The 19,551-nt window shown below is 39.5% G+C and overlaps 1 protein-coding gene across 1 annotated transcript; it reads left to right on the top strand.

Annotated features, from left to right (window-relative positions):
* The first annotated feature begins 11,928 nt into the window (after positions 1 to 11,928).
* Positions 11,929 to 16,459, top strand: LOC124131284. The gene is made up of 3 exons (XM_046494458.2): positions 11,929 to 12,364; positions 14,028 to 14,202; positions 15,317 to 16,459. Exons 2-3 carry the CDS (start codon positions 14,079 to 14,081, stop codon positions 16,024 to 16,026), a joined length of 834 nt encoding a protein of 277 aa, XP_046350414.1. The 5' UTR covers positions 11,929 to 12,364; positions 14,028 to 14,078; the 3' UTR covers positions 16,027 to 16,459.
* Positions 16,460 to 19,551: the final 3,092 nt, after the last annotated feature.

The raw sequence follows: 19,551 nt of genomic DNA, 5'->3' as shown, positions 1-19,551 counted from the left end.
GGATTACTTAATGCCTTGACCAAATTTTCCGTTCTGTGCATGCGCGATTTCGCGTATTGTTTCCTAGATTTAATGTCACCACTATTTGACAATGGTTCATAAACACAGTCACGTGAAGGTTCGGAATCGTAACGAGTAACCTCATTTAAATTGAAGAGGATCCCCAGTGATATGGGAGATTCCAAGATGAAACTATTCTATGGCTATCTAGGCTGCCACCCAAACCGATCTAAACGGGACCCGATAGCTTATTGTATGCTATATAGTCATATGGAAGTGGACAAGAACTATACATTGTATTCCGGCCGATTGTTCTTGCATTTACTTATAAGTCAGGAAAATGGACTTAAAAGGGGAGTTGTTGAATGTAATTATTTTAATTATTAAATGTTGCCTATACACTAATCTGGACGAACTTCTCATTGTTCTGTTTATGTCATCCTATATACTGTTAGTATGTTACCGTTCTAAAGTCAACCTCTCACATAACATTATATTGTTCATAGTATCAAAGTTTAATCAACAATATCAAGAGCAGCGATTTAAACCACTGAAACACCCAAACACAAGGCTGTTATCAAGCGCTAGTGCAGACGTGATGCATCGTAAAAACTGTATCGTGATGTCTTCAGAAATACAATTATACTACGAGATAGTACGGCTAACGCTGACTCACCGGTGGAACAAAGACAATATCGCTAATACAGATATAACGTATTTGAATGTTAATACTAAAGACAAACAATCATTATTTTTGCAGTGACGATATAACACGTATACACGTTTATAGTTAACTTTCATCAGTTTTGCTCTTCATTTAAATAACTTTGTTTTCACATATATATGTAGCAATACCGGACAAGCATGTCATACATAATTATGGGGCAGTTTTCAATCTTGTACCGACTTACTCTGGTGTTAATGAGCGAAGTTTATTTGCTTGTGTGTAAAACCCCGTTTTTCTGGTAATCCTATTATTACTTAGTTTATTTCTATCTAATGACACCCTGTTCTCTGGATCATGGCTCCGTGACTATCCATAACAATTTAGATGAACATTCAGTTCAAGTAAATGAATGAGTTTGTTTTGACGCTACAGTCAGTCAAAAAACCAATGCTGTGAGGTTTGAACTCTGCAGGGGGCATTCTCAGTGGCTTCAAACGCGCTGAAATGTTTTCGCCTTGCATCCAAGATGGTGGACAAGTGAAATCGTATGAAATTTGGCTATTGTAGGTCCTATCTCTTTTTTGATTACCCAATAAAGTCAATTCATAGTTACACGGTTGTGAAGAAGCTTACAACTTTATAAGACTTATTCATCTCATTCCAAAAAAGCTACTCGCGCTCACATAAAGTTGTAGTTATTATGTCACTGTTTTATTTCTTTAAAAATATATTACATGTTCAACAATAACAATTAAGATGAACATTCAATTTCCGATATAAGTAAATGAATAAGTGTGTTTTACGCCACAATCAGTCAAAGACCAACGTTGTCCGGTCTGATGACACACAATCTACCAGGTAGCACATTGTGTACACCCTATCCCCATTGAAGTCTCCACTGTGGGTATTCCTGGGGACGAAAAGGCCCCATGTACCTAGGAATTTCATCAATACATTCATGCGCGGCATTCTCTGCCTAAAGAAGATCATATAGTTAACATGCTAATCCAACTCGAACTTCCTTCCCGCTCAAGATGAATGTTTTATGTAACATCCAACAGGCCCACATTTACGCACGCACGCACGCATGCACGCACGCGCACACACATATTTGGATTTACCAATCCCTGAATTGAGAAGACGTGCGTTACGAAGCTCCTCCAAGTCATCATCAATATCCGTATATGTCTGTGATATCATTACCCATCCAAAGCCGAATATACATTTATTGTGTTTTCTTGACAGCAAATGTTATAATTGGGATAACACTTTCTGAGTAAAGTACAGATTCTCGTACTTTCTTTGGTTGAGTCCCGTCCGGGATTTGAACCCACACTGTGAGTGAGGCACCCAATCGCCAGAACACAAAGTTGGCGATCTAACCCAGCCACCGAACCAAAAATGTTAGTCCAGATGACGTATACTTTGTGTACTCCTCTGACAAGAGAAAAATGGCACGGCTTCTATGACCGAAAGCTTTGAACCAACAATGCCTTTAAGAAAGTGGTCAACAGTAACACACATTATATTTGGATACCACTTTCTCAGTAAACTACATATTTTTAGGGTGAAGATAATAGACGTTGATGGTTGATTATCAATGGACAAATTAAAGCCAAAACTTAACTTATGAATGATTGGTAATGGGAAATGGACAATGGGCAAACGGGAGGCGGGGTAATCAGTGCCATGCCAGTTATCTGTTGGCTTCCCTTGTTGCGTTCCCTTCTATGCTATCTTTTTACTTTTGTTGTTCTTACAGGTACACATATATGTTCTCTGCCTCATAGCATTTAATGATATGCACCTGATGAAGGAGAAAGTATATATTCCGAAACGCAGTGTTCCTCCGTTGACATTCATAAATATTTTTCCTTGTGTGTATCAGTTCTTAATGCCCTTCAAAGACTCAATCTAGCTTTGTTTTTAAATGTGGTGATATTTGCGAGGAATATAATATGGTCATGCCTATATACATTTGGTTCTTTGTCTACATAAGCATTTAGACATACAATTTAGAGCTAAGGACATTGCTTATTCTGCAGGCATGAAGTACACGTCATAGCAAGCTGTGATCTTTATTCATACTTTAGATATTCGTAATGGAGATCTGTAACTGAAGTTTACCGTAATCTTCCGCAACTCTCACCTCCTGACCAGTTGAACGTCTTAGTGCATTCAGATGCCATTGTAAAATTCCAGGCTGCCCCTCTTTCTGTGATGTTTTGACGGATGAAATCTATTGCGTTATAATACTCTCTGTTTGCTGAGATATAATATGTACATGTTGTAAAATATTTACGATATTTTAAACGTGTAATTCGATGCATATGCAATGCAATGTGAACATAAGTACGGATGCACGAAGGCGGTTATAGTCATAGTTATACTGCGATGGATGTAGGGGAATGGTAGGGGGGTATATGTATGTATGAAAGCACGAATACCGATACATGAGGGCGGATAAAGTTATAGTTCGATGGATGTTGGGGAATGGTGGGAGGATGGATTATGTATGAAAGCATGCGCATGGATCCATGATGGCTGACGTAGACATAATGGTGGGGAAAGAAGAATGTGTGTGTGTGTGTGTGTGTGTGTGTGTGTGTGTGTGTGTGTGTGTGTGTGCGTGCGTGCATGCGTGCATGCGTTGTGATACGAGGGTTGGCGAACATGTTGTCAGATGATTGTGTGAGTAAGTTAAGTGGTTGAGGATATGGCGGGTATGAGTATTGATACATGCAGACTTGGGGTTGGGGGACTGGGTGTGCCTGTACTGAGGTCTTTTGTTTCACTCACTTATAGCGTTTTCTTTCACTCAAATACTGTTTTACGCATTTTTATGACTGAAACTGTAGTGACTCAAAGGTCATACTGGCCGGGCATTCAACATATCTACCCCAACTACATACGTAGCCATTTTTATGCTGTACAATTCTTCTTCTACCTCACACACACACACACACACACACACACACACACACACACACACACACACACACACACACACACGCATTAATTGTTTTATGAAATGTATCTTCGAGAGTGAGTAAGAAACTAGAAATAACTGCCTTTGTTCTGTAAACCTCACCAAGTTTCAGCTTTCGCCTCTTCCTTTGTGGACTGAGGTTTCACATTTGTAAAATGATCTCTCTTATCTGTCTGTACCATCAACTTAACTGCCCTCACCCCCTGCAGTTTTCCCGTCCCATATTGCCAAGCAGGTGACCCACAAGGAGGAATACCGCCCTCCCTCAGTCCAGTGATACTGTGCCTAGCACAATATGTTGGGGATACGTAGCCTTGCTGTGGGCAAACATTTTGTAACAATTTGGCAAACTTTGATATGTAAACAGCAAATATTATTCAGTTTTATTTCAACAAAAACGGAAAAAATCGGTTCCTACTTATTTTGTGGATACCATAACAATACATCAAGCCAATAGATCGTTTGAGCTGGCATGAATATAAAAAATAATTAGCAAGTCGATAGTCATAATTCCCTCTGTTGGTCCCACGTGAAATGTTCTTCATGAATAGAATAGATGGCTGATAGACGTTCGACCGAATAATATCATTTGCTAACTTCAACTGTTCATCTAATTTCCATGAATGTATGTTACATAGTTCAAATGTTCATGGGCTTCTTCACTGAATGTATAGTGTGGAGGACTACTTCACTTGAGGATCAGTAACATAAATAATGATGATAATTATGATAGTATTGCCATTATTATTCCTTCAGATTATTAAAAAAAAAGTTAATATTATGTTTTCATAGAGAGAAAGAGGTATGGAGATTGTGAGATTATTTTTAGCATCGGAATTGTTAACATAACTCTTAAAGATATTATGTTTTGTTTGTTTGTTGTTAAATGCTGCACTCAGCAACGTAAGGATATTAAAACATTACATTGAGGTTCAGTTGTATTTTTATATTTGTATCATTTTGCAAATGTTACAAAGACCTGATAAGGGATATATAATAATGTATAGTCGCTATTCTTAAAGTAAGAATATGTTAGATTTATCAACCAGAAATATTGCACACAAGAGGATAATCATATTTCTTGACACTATTCAACGTCGAAGTCAACGATATTTGTGTATGTTATTGCTACAGGACACGGATACGTCATGATAAAGCAATTAGAAATTGGCATTTGATGATATTAGATAGCTACGCGATAAATCACAAAGAACAAAGAAGGAAGCGATATTTATTTCACGATAAAACATTGTTCTATCATGACGTCATTTATTGAGATTCGAACATGCACTCGCAACTTGAAAAGTAAAATTTGTAAATTTGACCTTATTTTTGAGAGGTATGTGTCTAGTGAGTTGTTCCCAAAAAATGTTGCTGGAGAATCCGAAAGTGAGAGTGATATGACAATCGGTATTGGGAGAAAAGGTACAGATGATTGACGAGAAAATTGTGAGAATATGCGGGACCAAACTCAAATCCTAAAATGGATTTATCTAGCATGGCCGCTGTCGGATTCGATTCAAGGAATCATCATTATTTAAGTACGGGTAAATATTGTAAAGCGTGTATTTTTTCCTAATTTAACACCCTAAATAGGCTGTACGTAATGTTGATATCTCATATAGAAATAAACGAGTCTCGATCGTTGTTTATCGTACAATAAACAACTCCCACTCGTCGTTTGTTTCTTAATTACATGACCATATACACTAACATTATATCGTTTCATGTTTATCGGTAAACAAAAGCGACATAAGCATTTCCATTATCATGAGAAACCCTTGCCAAAAGTAGCGCCAACTGCACCATTGCGACAACATCAGGAGCATGTTTCATGATTCATCATAATAAATGATGACATTGGATGCTCGCAAAAACGCGAGCTCATTCCGATCCACTAGTGGCACCCGCCACAAACACATCCAAAGGCAAGCCAATTGTTCACCCGAAAAGGCAAAGAATTGCATCTGACATCACTTTTGTCATTGATACGTCAAACCTGGAAATGCCGTCTACACGTCCAACACAAAGCCCAAGCCAGGACCCAAATCCTTCAAACCCGGCCAAAGTTCTGTTAATTACATACATTTCCCCCTAACCTTAAATAATCTATACTAGTTCTGAAGTAAATCGTATTTACCCGTATGAATCGTCTTATGTTATTTATTGCCGATAAACAGAATATGCACACTTTCTGAAAGTACTGTGTGATAAGTCACGCACCAAACCTATACTCTCGATATACATGCTGCTCTTACTTAAAAAAGATTATTGGGTAAACAAGATACGTATATTAAAGTACCATAGTTTCCTGATGTGCTCTCATTCTAATTTGAAATAATGGCATAAATAGTTACCACTCATCTTTCAATATTTTTCAAGGTTGGGTTAATCACGAACATATTTGAATATGTACAACATCTATACTTACTTATCTTTATACTTAAAGGCATCAGGTTTGTCTGTCTTAAGAACCCGAAACAAATATGTCCAACACAGCCCAATATTTGGCTCTTGGCTCCTTGTTCTTATATTTTATAAGTATTGTTTAAACAACTGGTTTTTTTCTGTAAAATATGTTCATCTCAGAAATTAGATGTTATTCTAGCATTAGGTCTGTGGTACGTTTACTGCATCAGCATTACATTAAAACGATATTACATTATATAAATCCATACAGAGGAAATGCTTATCATTTATCTTTTAAGGAAGAGTGCAGGACGACATATATGTATGGACATTTGGATGATACAGATATACCTCCTTAAAGATAGTGTTCGTAGATGACTGTAGAAAATGGAATAATTATGTGAGTAATCGGGTTAATACCACGTTCAGCAATATTTAGCCATATTGCGATATTGGTTTCCAACATACAAGACGGACCATGAAATTATGACTTGAATTTGGGCCTGGCTTTCTGGTGTGATGTAACATCCCAGAATCTCCGGTAGAAAAAGGGCTCAAAGCACGAATTAAGATCACGAGATGATACTGATGTATGCATCTGGACATATATTTGCGTAGTATTACTACCTTAATTCATCAGTATGTATGTATTTTGCATAAAAGAAATTTGAGTCTGAACCTGTTGAACAAGGCTTGTTTCATTTTGGGCTATAGCATTGCCGCAAGGCCTGGGCGGAAGGGAACACCTGTTTGCACCCATCAGATACCAATCACAACTTCTCTCTCCAAAATACGAAAAATGTCGGAAGTGTATCCTTCTAATTTTCTATTTAGATACATGTTTTAACTTTAAAGTAGTTATATGTATCTCATGTATTATTGGTATCTGTGATGATGGTACCGTTTTGTTGCCATTGTGTAGCTTTTGTGGAGTTATTATGAATATCAAATACATGCCTTGAAATATGGACTTGTGAAAGAACTCATCATTGAATCATTTGCATTTAAATTAATGCATATACCATTTACTTGGCGTGTATGGACATATTATCCATCTACTTATACACACTTATTATGGACATATACAGAATTTCATTGTACCTTATTATTTAAAAAAATACCCGTGAAGATCCGGGTAAGAATAGGCATTCAAAAACCCATGCTTGTACGAAGGCGACTTGGCTCGCTGACTTGGTTGATGCATGTCATCGTATCCCAAATGCGTAGATCGGTGCTCTTGATGATAATGACTAAATTGTTTGGTCCAGACTGGATTATTTACGAACCACCGTCATATAGCTGGTATATTGCTGAGTGCGGCGTTAAACAACAAACAACCAAACAAACTCTATGTAATTATTAAACACCTTCCAACAATGAGAAATTAAACTTATATTTTCTAAATATTCTGTTATATTTATAACATAATTTGATTCATAATTTAATTATTGCGTTGCTTTCTTCCCTGTCATTCAATGTGCATGTTCAAACCCCTAAACTTTTAATATTTCATTTTTCATAAATGGCTACGTTAGTGCGTTGCCTAGATCTCTCGTTACCTACTCACAAGAATAGATTAAAATAATTTGTTATACTATCATATTTCTGTTTATCTAATTCATAATACGAAATTGATAATTCATTTATAATAGTATAGATCATATTCATGTATATCACTATCTGATGCTAAGGTTTTATTTCAGAAAATATAATTAATTCAAAATGTAGAAAGATACACAATTTGCCATTATTTGACTTTTAAACTTTACAAAGTATGATATAATGATCAGAATGCCTGTAACGGGTAGTATTTAAGAAAGAAATATTTGTCGAGAAGTCCCGTTTTTTCAGATATGCCCTTCAGTAGTATTATTGCATATCTCCAGAGAGAGGTTTACATTGTAGTTATCATTATTTGTGGATAATTCAAAAAGCAACATAGAAAATATATATGCTACCATGACGAAAGAATACAGAGTATACATAACTCGCAATTCTATATATTCAGCAAACAGCCCAAAACCGAAACTCCACAACATATCCGATTACACTGATTAAGGCTGTCCCAGTTCTCCATGCGATACTGACGCCCGTTCGTCTCCCAGACCATACAGAATAAATTTAAAAGGAATCCAGCTCAAGTCTAGAACGATTTGGCAAGCCTAGATTGCCTTAATTCTATCCATGAAAGTAAGCATTAATAAAAAAATATTGTTCTTGTCTGCTTCAGATTATATTTTGTAGATACTTATTTTAACTAGGAAAATTGTACTGACACCGGCGCTATTGAAGCTATCCATAAGAATTTCGAATTGCCGTCCATTGTTCGATGTCAATACATCGATGACAAGTGAGGTTATCATAAAGTAATCGTTGATGCCGCGCTACACTTTGATAAAAATTATAATCAAGTTGACTGGTGTGTACATTACTACAGTGAACATGTACATGATCATGCCCTAATAATCAAATGCCGTAATGTCAAATACTAATTTATTATTGTGTGATGAATTTAACTGGATTTAACAAGACCAGCTTGCCCCCCGCTGGAGCTCCCGGATTTTGGTTATATCATCTAACATGGCCAACTCTGCTCTTAAGTAAACAAGAACCTAATCAGCGAGGGGTCCTTTATCATCCCTATGTGGCTGCTTATAAAAATCTGATATCTTTTCCCAAAGACCTGGTTAATAATATATTTTCTGCTGAATATTCGAAACAAACAGAGTGAGTTGGTACTACATGTACATATGTATACGGTTCTATTTTAAATGACGAAAACATTATGAAAACAATTTGTTTTAACGCCGCTCTCAGCAGTATTCCAGTGATATATGACGGCGGTCTGTTGTATATGAAATATATGCAAATTGAATCTTGAATCTTGAAGGTTGTAACATTTCCGCAAACAAGTATCACATGCAGTATACAGTATATCAACTGCAATATACTGTATACATCAGTATACAGTGTGTCGCGAGCTCTGCGCTGGGCTGGAGCACACATTTCCTACACCTCTCCCTTCGGCAAACACATCACGAGGGTTGCAACGAGGTCACAGGTCAGGCGTGCACTCGTCAGTTGTCTAATACGGTCAAGAGTAAGATCTTCCGGAAGACCACTGCACTGGAGGTATGTGGATTATTGAGGAGGTACTACGTGTTTGAACTGGGAGTTGAACACTAAGCACTTTTAGAGAAGAGCTCACAATAAAACGTTATTGACTCGCGGACGGACTTGTGTTTTCATTTCAAGACGTACATTTATCAGGTTGAACTTCCTAACTGTAACAATAACTGAACTTTACGCCTTTTATACACATTTGTGATGGGGCGACAATGCGACAACGAGACATATTTTGACCTTGAAAATGTCGCGTTACGGCATCGTCGCCCTTTTGTAAAATAAAGAAAAGCATTATCAAAGAGCGACAATGCGAACACGCGACAATGCGACAAATGGCCAATTGTCGCGCTTTTGTTAATTTTGACACGTTTTGCTTGTTTTTGTAAAGGCGTCAATGCGACAATGCGACAACGAGACAATGTCCCTTCCATAGTAATCCGTGCAAATAAAACTGAGTAATGAAATAGAAGTCTGACATGCCAGTTAAAAGATAGAGTGTTGCAGCTTCTGATTTCATAGATCTTCAAGAAGGGTTATCAATAATGGGATGGGTGATGAGTTCAACTGCATACGCTGTGATTAACAATAATGCTCCGAGTCAATACATTTTGTCAAATGTATGACATGTATTACGTGAATGAACATATTGTTTATACTCGTCCATGTTTTTGACGGACAAAATAATTTACATGCTCGGTAAAACTGAGGACGGGCATCATTGTGTGTTTCCGTGCTTTGTTCAGGTGAACAATTGACTTGTCCTTGCATGTGTTTGTGACGGGTGCCACTTGTGTGGCAGGATACGCTCACCTTTTCCCGAACACCCATTGGATGACCTGAACCACTTCGGATTTTTATCCCACATCAGTCTGATACACCATGATGTAACTGAAATACTGAAATACTGTACAGTTGAAAATGATGTTTACCGTAGTGTGTTACTGCAACTGTTCATATTTTGTGCAGTGATGTTATGTAATATGTAAAAGAAAGCATATTCAATTATCCAATTGATTTGAATAGAATATACTTGCGTCAGTGTATTTTATTAACGCCCCAAATCGTAATTTAAACACATAAAATAACAGATCACGCATGGTGCCTTGACTTACTACTAGATTTAATGGGCCACCCCGGAATAAAATAGTTCCCCCCAAAGCGAGGAACATATGTTTTAGTATGTTTACAAGAAATATATTCCAAACAATATCCTCATTAGATGAGAAGATCTTTTACAGAATTACCTCAGTAAGTCAATTACAATGACAGAGCGCCGTAATACATTTACATCAAGTACAATACGTCAAAATGGCCGACACGATAAACGTGACGGGAGATATTTTCGAAGTTGTTAATTAACCTATGGCTATTTCAAGCCTTTGGCATCACTGATCAATTGGCCGATCATTGAAAGGTGATTGTGAAGATGTGTCAAATAGATACTAAGGTAAATTCATAGATTTTTGTAAATTGTCACTGCGACAGTTTGGATTTTTTTTCGTGTTTTTTCTCTCTGGGATGGGTTGTAGCGAGGGTATCCTTAAATGGGCTTGCAACCACGCTTCTGTATGAATTCGTACCAGGGAATTCCAAGGGTTTTCCCCAGGAATGTGGCAGTAGTCAGTGTTTAGGCCTTTTCAAGAATACAGTCACGTGAAGAACGTCATGTGACCGACCTCGCGTCCAAGTCGTATATCTTGTAAACTTCACATTAAAAAATTAGTTATTATTATAACCAAATGAAACACAACCCATTATCCAATAGGGGTAACTGTACATAGCCGTTACCACAATAAAATTAGTAACATTGTTTGGTTTGACTTCTTGGCGCGTGTCTGAATTCCATTAACATGTAACATATCCTAAAACTAGCTTATCAGCAAATCTTGCTGCACTGCGCGCGACAGATACTAGAGCAAGGCATGCCAGAAATACGAAACCTAAAGCTTCCGAAAGGAAGCCTTGGACATCACGTGCGTCGGGGGACCAGCGCCATCTGATTGGCCGTTAACAGTTGTACAAGGCGGAGCAAAAAGCATCGTTTTTCCGTCCATTTTACGCTTGAAAAACTCGACCCTTTTCTGGACACTTTCTAGACGCTGACCAATTAATCAATTTTAATGAATTTTTAGTCGTTTTTCCGTCCAATGACCATATACGGAAAAAAACGACGTTTTCGTGTTTGCAGTGCAAACCAAACCCAAAACCATTACATGTAAAGGGGTTCAACGGTACATGTTGACCAATTACTACCAGTTGTGGTTTACAACCGATCAGTGTGCTTCCTTGTCAATGAGCCCCTTGTAACGCAACCCTTTTGTTTACAATATCTGAAATCATAAGGGTTCCTTTTTGTGTTTATAAGATTTACTTCCCAACTGATATACTAGTATAGTCTACCTGCATTCGACAATTCAAATTGCGTGGATCGATGCTCAGGATGTCAATCACTGGATTGTCTGGTCCAGATTCGATTATTTATAGACCGCACTCATACAGCTGGAATAGTGCGGCGTTAAACAAACCAACAAAAAATATTTATAATGAAAGAGATCAGTTGAGACACGCAGATATTGGTAGATTTGAAACCCACAACGGTCTGAGTGACTATGTTTGATTTACCATGAAGCGCACTACTCAACAACAGTTATCTCCCAATGCTTACTGTTCACGCTGCCCAAAATAGCTCGCCTCGCTAAACGGAAACCGGCTGACGTCTCCGTGCTGTAGAGCAAAGCGCAGTTTGAGGAAATAGGTCACACAGACCTTGTTCCCCTCTGATCACTGCGCTCGATAAACACAAAACCGCTTAGTGTTGACATTTAGAGTTAGGATGTTTTAAAAACTATACTTATGAAGATTTATGAGATGTATTTTGTTCACATCTCATAAATGTGTGATGCATCCTACTGTAATAACTGTAAACTGTCTCTCGGCAAGCAATAACGCCGCACTGTGACCTCTGTGTCAAACTTGTCCCTGTGTCCATGGAAACAGGCTCTTCTTGGAAATACGAACATCATTGAACTCGACAATACCTCAGAGAGACGCAATGATAGTGTTCGACTGTGTTGCGTGTAATGCACAAGTAGAACATACGCAAGAAAGGCCGTCGTTTGTATCCCTCGCACACAGCCGATGCTGTTGTGACCCGGCGAAGCTGTAAAATCCAGGTCAGTGCAAGCTCGAGAATGTTGCTGTTTGTAGACTACATTACAGTTCATGACATGGCGTCCTCGGCAACTCGTTGAGGGCAAGGGCTGTACACGCCGAGATAACGCTTATCATCTAGTCTCTGAAATGAACATATCTTACAGAAAAAAGTTAAATTATCTTAATAAAAATATATAAAAGGAGCACAGAGACTCTCTTCATTTTCAGATACTGAAGTGATCTAGACTTGCCAAACATTATAGACTTGCATGGGCTGTACTGGATATATTTATATCGGGGTCTGTAAGACAGAATAGGCAAGACGAGGTGAGGTGAAATGGGGTTTAACGTCGCGTCCAAGATATAGCGACGTGCATGCACGTGTATGTGTGTGTGTGTGTGTGGCTGCTTGTACTAGTCTCGACTGATGCCGATTTATAGTACTAGCACACTGAGATACCATGCCGCAGTGTAACATGAATACCCCACTCAGACACACTATACTGACTCCGAGCCGACCAGTCCTTGTTTTAGCCCCTTATGCCGAGCACCAGACAGCGTAACAACTTTTAACGTCTTTTGGTATGACGCGGCTGGGGATCGAACCCCGGACCTTCCGCTCTCCGCGCGGACGCTCTACCAATAGACTACGGAGGCGGTCGACTAGGCAAGGACTGAACACACTGATACAAGGCTTATCCATCCCGGGAACCGGTACGGCGAACTCCGTGCATAAAACGTGATCTGTACAGTAGCAGAACTGTGTGGAAAGGTTAAAATCAACGTCAGGAGGTTTTGCATGCATACTGATTGGATCAAGCTTCTTTTAATACGTGTTTGTTTGTTTAATTGTTGTTAACGCCGCACTCAGCAATATTCCAGCTATATGACGACGGTAGGGCCAGACAATCCAATGATCCCGTTAGTCGCATCTTACGACATGCATAGTCGCTTAGGTGGCTGAAGACCTATTTTACCCCAACTATTCACGGGTCAGGACACCTGTGAGTACCTCGAAAATACTTATTCTGCAAAATCCGGGGACCGTTCTACCATCGCCGATACGAAACCTGATGATGAATGTATATAATGGGACAAAAAATAAATGGGGTTTAACGTCCCGTTAAGAAATACTACACTTATATATAGGTGTGTGTGTGTGTGTGTGTGTGTGTGTGTAAGTCGGGACTAATGCCTGTCTGTCGTCCATCTCTTGGGTCCAGTCTTTGTTTTATCCCTTAAATGCTGAGCGCCGGGCAGGGTAACAACAAGCAACATCTCTTAAGGTTGGTTGGTTGGTTTGTTGTTTAACGCCGCACTCAGCAATATTCCAGCTATATGACGGCGGTCTGTAAATAATCGAGTCTGGACCAGACAATCCAGTGATTGATATCATGAGCATCGATCCACGCCATTGGGATCGATGACATGAATCAACCAAGTCAGCCAGCCTGACCACTCGATCCCGTTAGTCGCCTTTTACGACAAGCATAGTCACCTTTTACGGCAAGCATGGGTTGCTGAAGACCTATTCTACCCCGGAATCTTCACGGGTCTCTCTTAAGGCCTTTAGGTTAGACGTGGCCGGGGATCGAACCGCCGATCCTCCACTCTCCGGGCAGATGCTCTGGCCATCAGACCAGTGTTTCAAAACACAACAGTAAATGTATATTTATATTTCAGATTAAAGACGTTTTCCCCTATCATGGGCCCTGGCTGTTCGGAAGAACAAGCATGACTTCTCAAAGGCTGACAATTCAATTGGCTTTGTTTACCTCATCACTCATGTGCATTGTTTTCGCACATGAACATATACATGTACGAGTGAAACGAAAGTCTGGAGACCGCCCCTTGTCAGGTAAATAAAACCATTCTTACCTTTTGTGTGCAGTGGCTGGTTGGTTGATTGGTTTCATGTTTAACGCCCCACTCAGCAATATTTCAGCTATATGACGGCTGTCTGTAAATAATCGAGTCTGGGCCAGGTAATCCAGTGATTGACATCATGAGCATCCATCCACGCAATTGGGATCGATGACACGCATCAACCAAGTCAGCGAGCCTGACCACCCGATCCCGTTAGTCGCCTTTTACGACAAGCATAGTCACCTTTTACGGCTAGCATGGGTTGCTGAAGACCTATTCTACCCCGGAATCTTCACGGGTCTTTTGTGTGAAGTGCTTCTTGCTTCATCTTCGCAGTCATTCAACAAGATCAGGTTATTTCTGAGAACTGTAACATTATATATATCTGCACGGATGTTATTTCAGTTTGGAGTATAACAAAAGGACACACGAGAAGGAAATGGCATACCTGACATATTCTGTCTTCATAGACCACCTCCGTGGTCTAGAGGACAGAGGGTGTGCCCATAGGGTTTTGATGGTTCGATCCCCGACCCTGTCATACCGAGATACGTAAAAAGGTTGTACTTGTTGTTACCCCGCCTGGCCTCGGCATAAATTAGTCTTCATGTTAAACAGCGGCATGGTATCTCAGTGGGCGAGCACCATAAACTAGGCATTAATCCGGACTAGTAGAAAAAGCCACACACACACCACACACGCACGCCTGCGCGCGCGCGCACGCAAACACACAGGTGCATGAACATCGTTATGTAAGTGCAATAATCATGAACGTGATGTTGAACCCAATTTCACCTCCCCGCTTCCCCCCTTCCTGTATTTATTCTTAAGTGGAGTTCAGATGATATTAATAGAACAGTAAACGTCAAAATTATCCAGTCGTTACTGCAGACAGATAATGTACTCACCAACGATTCGAAACAAAAAAAAAAGTCAGCTTCCTAGATTCACATACTATTGTAGCATTCTTATCGATGACAAACTGTATCCTTTGAGCACAACTTTTCTGACATATGTCTTATACATCAAGAACATATTGTGATAGCCACACACAAGAAGAGCTCTCGCACATCACTGACCCAAGTTTTGTCTTTTTTTTTGTCCAGGTCAATGCCTCTCCTTCAACAGAGGTGGAAGTAGTCGAGTTCATTACTACGCTTGTTGCAACAACATCAACGACACCGACTCCTCCTGCGATGGACGAACATACCATCGAGCATCAAGTGCGAGCTACTGCAACTCCGGAGGTACAGACAACGGACACGGGGTGATTGTGTCGTCATTTGCCTGTGGTGGGTGTACGGGGCAGGGTAATGTGGCGAACACATGCAAACCTAGCAAATGGTTGGACATTCCTGGAACATGCTTTCTGTTTACTTCCTGTTTCGAAAAACACTGTAAGAGGCTCTACAGTCTCCAGAGCAGCGGTTTAAATTTGCAAGTTGTAGACCCATCGAGTTCTTCCATGCCTGAGTCCTGTTACAATGGAGTATGCGATGATGGGGAAACCACTGACAACTGCCCTGCCGACTGTTGTTTCAAACTAAACCCATCTCAGTGCACATGGGTTAAAAATGACAAGTGCATTCCGAAGTTTTGTGACACTCCCTCATGCTCAGCTAATGGTGGAGTAGGGGTCTTCTCGACCGGAAGCACCTACATTATTGGTATCTTTGTTCTTGGGCTGGCGATAATGTGCCTATATTTAGGCAGCAACAAAATTACGTATTTTTGCTTCAGATGTTTGTCTATTTGTAAGAAACTTTCTTATCACGGTGTTACAAATGCATGTAGAGAACCACCCCCTTATGTGTAAGAGCTGGAGCAATTTAGGACGCAACAAATTGGGCATTTGTTCTTTGAATTCTGGACTATTCTCAAGAAAACATTTGGTGTTTAAGTTGGTTGGTTTGTTGTTTAACGCCGCACTCAGCAATATTCCAGCTATACGACGCGGTCGAGTGTGGACCACACAATCCAGTGATTGACATCCTGCGCATCGATCGACGCAATTGGGATCGATGACATGTATTAACCAAGTCAGTGAGCCTGACCACCCGATCCCGTTAGTCGCCATAGGTGGGGATTTCAACGCCCGGACAGGGCCACTGTCTGATCATATTGGATCCGTGAAGATCCGTGGTAGAATAGGTCTTCAGCAACAAACGTTTGCCGTAACAGGCGACTAAAGGGATCGGGTGGTCAGGCTCGCTGACTTAGTTGGTGCTTGTCATCGATCCCAATTGCGTGGATCGATGATCATGATGTCAATCACTGGATTGTCTGGTCCAGACTCGATTATTTCACAGACCGCCGTCATATAGCTGGAATATTGCTGAGTGCGGCGTAAAACAACAAATCAACCAACCAATCAGATATGATAACAGATGAGGAAATAAGGCAAGTACTGAAAACTTTAAACTTGAGTGAGGCAGTTGGGTCGGATAGAATACCGCCGAGTTCTACAAATACTAGTATTATGCAAATATTGTCCCATACTTAAATCTACTTTTCAATGCTAAATTACAGAAAGGGATTTTCACTTGTGCTGGGTTATTGGGCCTGTAATTCCTTTATATAAATCTGTTGACTCAACAAATCCGAAGCATTATAGAGGCATATCACTCCTAAATGTAATGGGAAAATTATTTATTATTGTTGGTTAAACTACTCAGGTCATTGGCTGTAATCAACGAGATCTTTTCGGAATCCCAAGCTGGATTTAGAGAGGATAATTCAACAACTGATAATATTTTTGTTTTGCAGGCATTCTGTCAAAAGTATTTAAGAAAACCAAAACATCGCTTTTCTGCCGCGTTTATAGATTTTAAAAAGGCGTTTGATTTTGTGATATAAAGAAACTGTTGCATGTACCTATTCAAAAGGCCTTCATTGCAAAATGTATAAAGTTATTGAAAAAATGTTTTAACATGTGTGTGCATGTGTGAAAATAAGTCAAAGTGGATCGGGTGTTTTAACACCTCTTGTGGAGAAAGACAAGGCTGTATGTTGAGCCCATTATTGTTTGTCCCCTTAATGACAATCAATTAGTGTCTGATGTTGAGGCAAGTGAATGTCTGGAACCTTTTGCATGTGAAGTTATTGAAACAATTAAGCTGCTGCTCTTTGCAGATGGTATTGTCCTACTTGCAGACTCGTTGATAGATTTGCAAAGATGTATTAGAATTATTTTGTAATAAATGGGTAAAACAGGTAAGGATTGAATATTATGGAAGTCAAATATTATGTTTTCAGAAATTATGGGTATCTAACAAAGTGGGAAAATGGTTTTATGAATCTAAAGAAATCTCAGCAATGTCACATGTCGCATTATATGTTCTTCAAGGTTAATCTGATCTTTAGCTTGTGAGATTATTTCATTACAGACTAGAAAGTCATATTTTCCGTTATTTCAACTTATGAAAACTTGCCCAGATATATATGTTACTTAGTAGATAATGTTTACATCAGTTAACTTTACTGAGTAGATAATGGATATTCCCGTTCACTTGTCAGCGTATATAATGTATACACCAGTTGACTTTACTGAATACATATTGTATATAGACTTGCCTGAGTAGATAACATATCTACCAGTTGACTTGCCTGAGTAGATAGCGTATATACCAGTTGACTTGCCTGAGTAGATAACGTCTCTACCAGGTGACTTGCACGGGTAGATAACGTCTCTACCAGTTGACTTGCCTGTGTAGATAACGTATCTACCAGTTGACTTGCCTGAGTAGATAACGTCTCTACCAGTTGACTTGCACGAGTAGATAACGTGTCTACCAGTTGACTTGCCTGAGTAGATAACGTATCTACCAGGTGACTTGCCTGAGTAGATAACGTATCTACCAGTTGACTTGCCTGAGTAGATAACGTATCTACCAGTTGACTTGCCTGAGTAGATTATGTATCTACCAGTTGACTTGCACGAGTAGAAAACGTGTCTACCAGTTGACTTGCCTGAGTAGATAACGTATATACCAGTTGACTTGCCTGAGTAGATGACGTATCTACTAGATGACTTGCCTGACTTCTCCACAAGCAATCATATGACACAGTATGCCAAAATGGATTTTATATGGAACGTGAGCAAGAACAGAATGCAAGCAATGTTATTATTCCATGACGTCATTGATAAGTATATAGGGGTGTGGCTGGCGTGTTTAACAAATCATCATGGTACATGTATTTTTACTCGGGGTCTGATTATTATTATAATGCTGTCCTTTTATCCTCTGGTGCAGTACTCCTGCCCTTTCGGTGGATCTGAAACAAAACAATTGTATTCAGTATTTCTCTGGCTGCATGTCAACATAATTCCCACACCGATACAACAGGAGAGACACGAGCGGGGCTGTTGTCATCTGCTTATCAACCAAACGTGTTGTTTGCAGCGAAACCAACCTCTTTTAGCAACAATCCTAGTTAGTTGGGCCTAACGCTGCTTTGTGGGAGGATAGCGCCAAGAGATGCAAGTCTCAGACGTATATCACAAACATAATCAGAGAGAATCTTGGATTCCAACACATAGCCACAGGTTACCGGCACCCCTAGTTCTACACAGCGAATTGCAAAAACCAAGACGACTGATCGAGCAGGTTAATGAACAATCTGAGAGGTGAATGAAAACCATCACATCGACAAACACTTTCCAACTCTTGCTGCCTTCAGCCAATCGTTCCTGTAGCAATCGCATACATCAAGAGTAATGCTGCTATTATTATTACAATTCTTATTTTGTATCGTTTTCATCATGATTATAATCATCACAAGAAGAGTGAGTGAGTGAGTGTGGTTTTACGGCGCTTTTAGCAATATTCCAGCAATATCACGGCGGGAGACACCAGAAATGGGCTTCACACATTGTACCCATGTCGGGAATAGAAACCGGGGCTTCGGCGTGACGAGCGAAACTTTTAACCACTAGGCTACCCGACCGCCCCTGAACGTAGGAACGTATCTGTTTGAACGTATTATTGTGAACATGATCATGCACATCAGTATTAAAATATTGATATTAACATGATATTAATATGACTTCGCATATATATGAATGTATCGGTATGAACATATCAGCATAAACCTATAGGTATGGACATATCTGTATGAACGTATCGGTATGAACATATCAGCATAAATCTATAGGTATGGACATATCTGTATGAACGTATCGGTATGAACATATCAGCATAAATCTATAGGTATGGACATATCTAAATGAACGTATAGGTATGAACATATCAGCATAAATCTATAGGTATGGGCATATCTGTATGAACGTATAGGTATGAACATATCAGCATAAATCTATAGGTATGGGCATATCTGTATG

Source organism: Haliotis rufescens, unplaced genomic scaffold (genome assembly GCF_023055435.1).
Source record: "Haliotis rufescens isolate VD_foot unplaced genomic scaffold, xgHalRufe1.0.p SCAF_14, whole genome shotgun sequence".
Lineage (NCBI taxonomy): Eukaryota > Metazoa > Mollusca > Gastropoda > Lepetellida > Haliotidae > Haliotis > Haliotis rufescens.
Note: the sequence above shows the minus strand (reverse complement) of the source record. Positions and strands in the feature narration are given on the sequence as shown.

Coding starts and splice junctions, on each gene's coding strand:
- LOC124131284 (XM_046494458.2), top strand. CDS start 14,079: ATGACTTCTCAAAGGCTGACAATTCAATTGGCTTTGTTTACCTCATCA. Junction 14,203..15,316: donor TGGAGACCGCCCCTTGTCAG/GTAAATAAAACC, acceptor TTTTTTGTCCAG/GTCAATGCCTCTCCTTCAAC.